The sequence below is a fragment of the Apis dorsata genome, unplaced genomic scaffold (assembly GCF_000469605.1).
Source record: "Apis dorsata unplaced genomic scaffold, Apis dorsata 1.3 scaffold_161, whole genome shotgun sequence".
NCBI lineage: Eukaryota > Metazoa > Arthropoda > Insecta > Hymenoptera > Apidae > Apis > Apis dorsata.
The window spans coordinates 58,047-67,782 of NW_006263450.1; the positions used below are offsets into that span (position 1 = coordinate 58,047).

Here is a 9,736-nt window from a genome sequence, read left to right on the forward strand (position 1 = left end):
CGATCCCTCAACTTCCTTTTCTACGTCATTATTACATTTATTAGATTCTGGCTTCGTTGTTACACTTGTATTATTATTAAGCACGTCTTTATATTATTATCGTTCCTTTATTCTCGCCCCCGTCCCTCTACAATTACCGCCATTACAATCAATGTTATCACGATTGTTATTTCCACTTATTGTCACTTTTGCCATCGTGCTTCCCCTTTAACGCGATAACCGCAGTTACGTAAAATTAATTCTCTTATTTAACTCCAACAACATTTTTCCATTTTTCCATTCTTACGCTCGAAGAAGTTTCGAAGATCTCCGATCCAAGATTGATCGAAAGGAAAACACGGTGGACAAGTGCGAGTGAACGTAACGAGAGGAGGGAGGGGAGAAGGTTATCAATCGTTGATGGAAACAAAGATGCGTCCAGCGGATCGATGGAGCAATTAAAATCCGGATCTCTAATCGTCCGATCGGTCAATCGGTGCGATATTCGATTATCGGGAATAATATCCGGAATGGTCCTTCCAGAATTTGCGAATTTCGCGCGAGGGTGGAGGCGACGATATATTCCACGCGAAAACTTAATTTCACGTTTCAATCGGCCGGAAATTCGCCGAATTACGGGGGGAGGGGGGAGGGATTGAACGAATTAGTGAAATCCTCACAGGGTTATTCCGAACGATAACAATTCGAATTTTTTAATAAATTTTTTAATGTTTTATTTAACTAACGAAAAAAATTTTTTTCGAAGAGTAAAATAAATTTTTATTCGTTAAAATCTTCTTATTCATTCTTTTATAATCGTCTGATAGAGGGGAGGGGGGAAGAATTAGATTCTTCTTCGATATCCTCTATTTTTAATTCTGGAGATGATTGAGATTTAACGAGAATTAAGCATACGTATTTAGATTACGTATTACGATTATTTAGGAAGGGGAATCTTAGAAAAACGAAGATTGAAAGAGAAACTTTCTTGAAAATTGGACGATTATGCGCGTGATTATCTTGGCTATTTAATAATTATATTTCTTGCCTTTACTTTTTTCTAAATTTGCTATTGTAAATTTATTTTTTTTTTTATAATATACGTTTGAAAATGATCAGTTGACGATAGATTTTTAAAATTCTTATTCGTGAATAAATATAATTGCATAAATTGAATCTCGATAATTTTTTACAATTACTTTTAAAACAATGTCATACGTGTTTCTTTATTCCCTCGGATATATGTTTTTTTGTAAAAAAAAATAATTAGTATTTTCTTGGTTATCCAATAATTATATTTCTTGCCTTTATTTTTTTCTAAATTTGCTATTGTAAATTTATTTTTTTTTTTATAATATACGTTTGAAAATGATCAGTTGACGATAGATTTTTAAAATTCTTATTCGTGAATAAATATAATTGCATAAATTGAATCTCGATAATTTTTTACAATTACTTTTAAAACAATGTCATACGTGTTTCTTTATTCCATCGTATATATGTTTTTTTGTAAAAAAAAATAATTAGTATTAAAAAAAATAATTAGTATTATCTTGGCTATCCAATAATTATATTTCTTGCCTTTATTTTTTTCTAAATTTGCTATTGTAAATTTATTTTTTTTTTTTATAATATACGTTTGAAAATGATCAGTTGACGATAGATTTTTAAAATTCTTATTCGTGAATAAATATAATTGCATAAATTGAATCTCGATAATTTTGTACAATTACTTTTAAAACAACGTCATACGTGTTTCTTTATTCCATCGTATATATGTTTTTTTATATATTAAAAAAATTTATACATTAAAAAAAATAATTAGTATTATCTTGGCTATCCAATAATTATATTTCTTTATTTTTTTCTAAATTTGCTATTGTAAATTTATTTTTTTTTTTTATAATATACGTTTGAAAATGATCAGTTGACGATTTTTAAAATTCTTATTCGTGAATAAATAGTAATTGCATAAATTACTAAGAGAATTTCATTCGATGAATGGAAATCAAGGCATCGCATTCTTATAAGAAATTCTCGGTGATTTACCGCTCGTATTTATTAAGACACGTGGCGTGGAGTATCGAGTAATACTAGCGAGAAATTACGCGTATATCGAGTTGTGCAACCGCAATGACAATTTATCGTTCCAATCAAGGAATCTATCTCATATTATTCTTTTGATCGTTATATAAAAGCACGATGAAAAGAATAATTAAAAAATACCAATGTTTAAAAACTCGAGATTTAGTTTTATTCTTACGTAAAAAAAAAAAAAAAAAAATTTCCCATTCACGAAATGATAATCTAAATCGTTTCAACTGTAATTTTAAGAGAACGTTAGTTTTTCAATTAGCGAGTCGATCTTCGATATTTATCGTTATCAAATATGAGGAAAAAAGATAGATAAAGAAAAAGAAACAGAAAACAGTTATATTGGATAGATATCGATAGATGAATACTTATATTTTTTTTTAACAAATAATAAAAAATTTTCGCAAAACATTAAATCTTTTAGGAAAGAAGAAAAAAAAATTCTTTTATGCGCGTCTATCATTATCATTGAAACTTATAAAATAATAATTTAACAATTTGCAATCACAAATTTCTGAGTCGAATAATAAATATACATATAATTAGCGATTTTATCGTATCTCATATATATATAAATATTTAAAGAATTTTTTTAATTTCAAATATTTAAAAAAAATATTTTGCGTCGAAAAACAAAGTTCACAAAAATAATAATTCAACGTGATTGCAGAGCAGAACAAAACAGAGCCACTACTCGCCTCCACTTCCGCCTCCTATCATTCTCTCTCTCTCTCTCTCTTTCTCTCTTTCTCTCTCATCATCGTTACGTATTTGAATTGTAATCGACGAGGAAGATCGCGTCATCGCGCGGTGTTCCCCTTTTCGAGCACCACTAGATCATGTAAAAGGCGTTTAGATTAACGATGGTGCTTGTCATTAAATGATTCTCCCTTCCATAGATGATCGATCGTTTCGTATCTTTCACGCGATTTATGGCTGATAAATGGCAAGAAAATCTAGCGAGTGGAAAGACAGGTAATATCGAATTACAAATTTCAAAATTATAAATGTATTAGTAAATTATAATGTAAATATCTTATAGTTTTTTTTTGTAGATAAAAATATGCAAAGTTTTTATTCTTTACTGAAAAAATTTTTTTTAAAAATTAATACGAGTTGATCCGAGACACGTGCTGAGAAGAAAGAACATTAAAAGGAAATATTTGAATACAAAGGATGTGTTGAAAGATATAAGTATTTTAAATATATGAATATTTAAAAGTTTGAACAAATTTAAATATTTGAACGCTTAATTTGAATTTAAATATTTTTAAATTACGGAATACATGCATATTATATATATTGAAAGACGGAAGTAAATAAAATATTCAGGTATTTGAAGAAATCTCAATTAATTGATCAGGTCACTCCTAGCAGCCAAGGAAACTATTTCCATTAGAATTCTCAAATGATCCAGTCAGACTCGAGTTTCCTCCAATTACGAACGAACTGTTCAAACAGGAAACTTACTAACCTGATGATACCAGCCACTCCAACAAACGAAATCCTTCTCTTCAAACCCATTCTTACAAATAATAATTCCCCAACAACATCGAATTCCACGATTATAATCGAATATAAAATCGAGAAATATCAAATTACCATACAAATCGTATTTCTTAATTCAATAATTCCAAATAATAAAACCATTCGATTACCTTCTAACCTCAAAAATCATTTCAAACGATCGAATCTTAATCTCCATCAAAGGAGAATACCTCTTCGAAATTTCTCAAAGAATAGTTGATTTATCATCGAAAAAGATATCTCGGCCCGATAGAGAGCCGTTCTTGACCGTGATAACGAGCGAGAAACGACCGAGAACTGTGAGAAATGGCTCGTGACACGAGCGGCTAGAAGGTCTCGGGAAGTCCCGAAAGCGGCGAGGCCGATTGGCCGACAAAGAACCCCGTTTCGCGCCACGCCACAGCGCAGCTACGCTGTTGCTAGTGCCTGTCTCGATCGACCACTCGACAAACGAACAACCACTTGATTCCACGGTGCCACCATTATTTATCCCTTTTTTTTTTTTTTTAAAATCAATACAACGCGCGAATAAAAATTTTGTTGTAACGTATGAGACACGTGGTCGAACGAATAATTTTTAATTGGAAGAACAGTGATAGTTATTGTATTGATTTCTTTTCTAAGTGGAAACAGCAATTGTCCAAATTGTAGAGAAGATAGAGGGCGACTCAAGAAACACTATTGGCGGTATTAGGCATTAATTTTTTTTGTGATGTTGAATAAAAGGAGAAAAACGAAAAAGTGAAGAAATTGTTATTACTTTTTTTTTTCTGAAAAAAAAAAAGAAAACAGTATTAAATGGTATTATATGAATAAGAATGTGCAACGTGAAGATCATTTTTGACAAAGTAGAAGATCAAGGTGAGTCTCGATGTCGATTCTGATTAAACCGCGAAAGAGAAACTTAAATAAATGCTTGCAAATCAATCTCGAAATTATCGAAATTATTTTTCTCGATTTTACGTATAAGTAAACTTAAAAGGAGTCGTCATCACTGATCTAAATATTTCGTATTTTTTGTAGAATTCTAAGAAATTTCCGAAGAAATCCTGAAAATCTACTTTCTCCAAGAATCGAAACCCCTTTATCGCGATCGATCGAGATCTATCAAGAGCATCTACGATCAAGAAAAAAGGAGAAATTACTTTCCCCAAGATTATTGTTCCATCGAAATTTTTTTTTTTTTTTCTACCAAGAATATAAACGCACCGTATCAAAAAAAATACTTCTCCACCAATTCCTTCGAAACATCTTCGAAGATATCGAAATATCTTCTACCGCCGTTTCCAAAGAACTCACGACTTCTGATCTGAATCCGGTTAAAAAGGAAAAAACAAAAATCTCACCTCGTCGAATCGCAGGATCAAACTGTTAAACCTGACGAGCCTCCTGGTGAACATCGACGAGAACAACGAAGCCAGATTAATCATCTGGCCAATTTATCCGCGCGAAAAATCAATTTTTTCGTAGGAAGGAAGCCGGTGAAAACGGTGAAACCACTCCGCGATTAACGAGACGTCTCTGGCTCGACAAAGGAGTCGAACAACAACTCCTCGTCGAGAAATCGATCTCGACGAGTTGCATAAGACCGGAGTTCCTAGCCAGTTTCGTTTTACAGCAAACACCTCTACGATTACACGCACCTCTCGTAGATCATAGAGGGGGAAAAAAAAAAAAAAAAAAAAAAAAAAGAAAGAAAGAAAGAAAAAGAAAAAAAAAAAAGGATCGATCGAAAACAAGAGGATCGTTTGAAAAAGACGATGGGCGTGAAGGAAGGAACGACGAGAAGGATCGCTGGTGACGGTTTATCGGTCGATCTCCAATCGAACGAGCAGATCCTCGAGATCAAGGGTGACGGATGCGACATCACGATGTCGAAGAATCGTGGCAGCGTGAAAGTTATCGGGGATGGTTGCCGGTTGAGGATCGTTCAGAACATGGGCGACGTGGAGTACACGGGGGACGGTGGCCAGGTCCTTTTGGGGCCGAAATCTAGCAGGGACAAGAAGGTGAAGTACGTCGGGGATGGTGGTAGGATAAGATTCGACGTGGAGTTGACGATGAGGAACCGGAAGTCTCGGAAGGAGGAGGGAGGGGGGAAGGAGACGGTGGACGAGGAAAAGAAGAAGAATGGCGCGAAGAGTCGGGAAGAGACGGAAAACGATTTGAATGGGAGAAAAGAGACGAAACAAAGTGGCAAGGAGGAGAAGAAGAGGGAAAAATTGACAAGGATCGTTACCACTTTCGAGTACGACGAGAAAATTGTGAAGAAGTGGTTCGTGAATCCTGATAAGGTGGCCAGGAATTTGGGAGGTTCTTTCGTGAGAATTGTGCCGAAAGAGACAAAGAAAACGAAGATTTAGGTAGGAGATAAAATAGAAAATAATTAGAAATTTAGATGATAAGAAAAATAGCGTATATGTATATAATTATAATATTATTTAATAGTCTCGTTTGAAATGGTGAATATATCGATTTTAAGATGGTTAAGAAGATGATTGGAGAGAATGAAAAATTGAAAAAAATGGAAGGAACACTCGTAACTTGAGTCTGGCTTAAAGTTCCTATCTAAGGATAATTAAAAACGAAGGAAACAATTTCTTAGAATAATTTAATAGTGAACATTTGAGCATTGTGAATCTTCGTCGTCGAGGAATAATTTTCGATTTCTTTGTAGAAGAATCATTCTAATAATCGAGGATAATATCTGTTGTACAATCGCGTGATAAACATTATCGATACAATGATCGATAAAATTGTATTGTTTTTCGTTCTTGAGAAATTTTTCTAGGAAGGCAAAGATATATCTCTGATGATAAATGAAAACGTATACATATACTTTACACATATACTTAAATAATTCTTCGAGTTCCTAAATATGAATTTTGCTTGTTCATACTGTACTTAAGAATCATGTAATTTATTTAATTGCGAATAATTTACATTTATTAATCGCGATATTTTAATTATTTATTTATTTATTTATTAAAAACATACTATCTAGCTAGAGAATATCTAGCTAGAGAATCCATCGATATTCGTTACGATAAACGACGATAAGCGTATATGAAATATTTGTAAATGATTAGTCAATGCAATTATTCATCAGTATTTCTTTTCTACTTATTATTATCACTGTCATAGAATAAGTGCATGAATATGTTCCTCGTGCTCGATAATGAATGTTGCAAAATATATTTATGCATTATTTCAAATAAATTGCGTAAACTTTTTAAAAAACAAACATATCAAAATGTTTAATCTTTATAAATTTTCTCTATTACCTTTGAAACTCTTCTTAAGTGCAAATTTACCCGTAAATTATGTATGTATTTATGCAAATATCCGAGTCGAAAGAAATTTCTATATATATTCTTCATTTTTTTAATTGAATAACGTTTAGAAGAACGTTTTGAAATTTGCATTCTAAATATTTACGACTTGCACGTAGATATTTATTTGTCCCAATATCAAGAAAAATATTTTACGATGCTCTGAATATTTCATCTAGGGCATAACGATGAAAATGTTCCTCGAGTCACTCAAGCAAACGATATTAAACAGATAAGAACAACGCTTCTCACGCGAGGTTTAATCGACTTTTTAATTACCACGCTTTTATTTCCATAAAGATCATTACTAATTAAAATCGTTCTAAAATTTACTTTCTTTGTACTTTTAATACTTTTCAATTTAATATTTTTACTCTTAAAGATGGATAATTTAATTGTTAATTTATTAATTGTTAAATAACATTTATAAAAATAAAAAGAAATATCGAGAAGAGTTCGCAATGCGGAGGATCGCGTGAGAATTTCGTGACTTTCACCGTTCGATTTGCGCGCGAAAATAAAATTCGCGTGGGTGGGGAGAACGGATGATCGATAGGCACCGCGTGTTTGCGGTAAATCATCGCAGAGCATTCAATATCCGCGAGCTCATGGATTGGCACGGCTCGACCCGGTCATACAATAACTGTCGAACATCTGCCCGAGGTTTCTCCATTCGAAATGGGTTCGTTACATTGTTGGCGAAATTACGATTTGCACGCGAATATTTTTCGCGATCGATTCTAGAATAAATTTGTATACGAATATATATCGATGATTTATTTTGACTCGATAATGAGGTATAATATAGGTGATCGATTTTCAAAGGTAGCAATTCATTTATCGAATATACATCGATAATACAATCGATAAATTTTGTAATTTTAACAACTGATGATTCACTGGCTTAATACATTAATCGTTATATACATATAGATTTAGTGATTCGATAATTCTTAACCTAACCTAACCTAACCTAATTCGCTGACTTATCAATTTGATAGATTGTTAATGTAATTTATTTTAAGATTCTTGCACTTAAAAGAATAAATAAATTGAAGAATAAATTGTACCATACATTTTTTTTTCTTGCCCAATAATACGACGATACAGATTTTATCTTATGACGTATGAATAAAATTTAAAAAAAATTCGTTATTATATATGCTATAGAATCCATTGCATCAACCTAACCTAATTCGCTGACTTATTAATTTGAGATTGTTAATTTATTTACTCAAGATTCTTGCACGCTATTATAATAAAGGAACAAATAAATTGAAGAATAAATTATACCATGCACTTTCTTTCTTGCCTAACAATACGACGATACAGATTTTACCTTACGATGTACAAATTTTTAAAAGAATTTTAAAAAAATTCGATATATACGTATGCTATAAAATCCATTGTACCAAAAACATTCTATAGAACCTATAGTATCCAATTTACGAGTTTTACGTCCAATATGATTTTTCTTATCGGACACGTAGTACACGTTTAACTGAACCATGCTATTTCACCGATTGAAATCACAATGGGCTTCAAGTCTCGCGTTTCGTACAGGTTATGTAATATTCTAGGTCAAAAATGCTTGGTTATCGATTCGTTTCGATAACCAAAACTTGAAATACGAAAATTAAAATATGATCGATCAATACCAACCTGACGGTCATATAATAATCAAGAATAAAAACGAATAAAAAAAAATCACTATTCTCGATCAAAAAATAAACAAACAACATCTTTCGTCAGAAGATAAAAATTTACGAATAATTACACTTACAGATAAATGAATGTAGATAATAATTTTTACGACAAAAAAAAAAGAAAAAAAAGCACATTTACATCGACAAGTTTCCGATACGATATCGCTTATCGATATATTATTAAAAGAATTCAAGTATATTATTGAAGGAGAATAAATAAATATTGCAAGAGTTTCGATTGCAAAGTATAAAGATAGTTTCGGAGAATTTCTAAAACGTCTACGCTTCCTGTGATACGAGGACTCTTTATATGGTAACGCACACGTGAACGGATACGTTCGTTCCTTCATTAATTCAAGGAGGACCCCTGTCGAAATCAAGGGCCACGCCATTCAACATTTTCACTTGCGCCTCTTTGACCTAGCTTTTCGACGCGCGCAAAGGTCAACCAGGGATCGTTAACCAAGTTTTTTAATCGTGAAACTTGGTTTCATTTTATTAAGATCACCAGTGAGATCCTCTTCCCCCCCCCCCCTTTCTTCCCTCAGAGAAAGAAAGGGAAAGGAAAAAAATAAAAGAGGAAATCGTGCTCTGTATTGTGTTGAAGTTGAAGAAAGATAGATATAGAATTATGTTGGATGTTAAATTTCGAAGGAAGAGAGATCAGGTATTTAAAATTTTGTATTTTCGTAAATTGAATATCCAAAAGTTCGAATATTTGAAAAAAAACTTGGAAACTTAGAATTTCGGGCATTCAAGAAATTTTAAATATTTAAAATTCGAGTGGCTAGAATTTTCAAGTATCTAATAATGCAGATATTAAAGAACTATATTCATGAATTCAAATATTCATGAATTTAGATATTTAAGAATTTAAATATTCATGTTCTAATTTTAACTTCTTTAAGGATAACCTGTTTTAATCTTTTTATTAAAAAAAAAGAAGAAGAAGAAGAAGAAGATACGATAATTTACGTATTTAACGTTTATGCAACAACTACTTGATAATAGGACGGAAAGAGAGATAAAAAGAAGAGAAAGGAGAGATAGCGAGGTAACGAAAAGAGCGTTTGAAACAAAAAAAAAAAAAAAAAAGGG

General features: G+C 32.0%; 2 protein-coding genes across 11 annotated transcripts in view; one reads left to right on the forward strand and one right to left on the reverse strand.

Annotated features, from left to right (window-relative positions):
• LOC102679322 overlaps positions 1 to 9,736 on the reverse strand; it is a 29,897-nt gene that overhangs the window by 5,842 nt on the left and 14,319 nt on the right. The window contains exon 1 of one of the 10 annotated variants that reach the window (XM_006613614.2): positions 2,936 to 3,066. The exons of the other annotated variants lie outside the window; for them this stretch is intronic. Within the exon in view, the coding sequence (XP_006613677.1) occupies positions 2,936 to 2,950 (15 nt within the window). The 5' untranslated portion in view covers positions 2,951 to 3,066. Of the gene's footprint in view, positions 1 to 2,935; positions 3,067 to 9,736 lie in introns of those variants that run through there. 10 annotated transcript variants of the gene reach the window in all.
• LOC116185330 lies at positions 3,776 to 5,984 on the forward strand. Its single transcript, XM_031509538.1, has 2 exons — positions 3,776 to 4,461; positions 4,624 to 5,984. Exon 2 carries the CDS (start codon positions 5,361 to 5,363, stop codon positions 5,961 to 5,963), a length of 603 nt encoding a protein of 200 aa, XP_031365398.1. The 5' UTR covers positions 3,776 to 4,461; positions 4,624 to 5,360; the 3' UTR covers positions 5,964 to 5,984.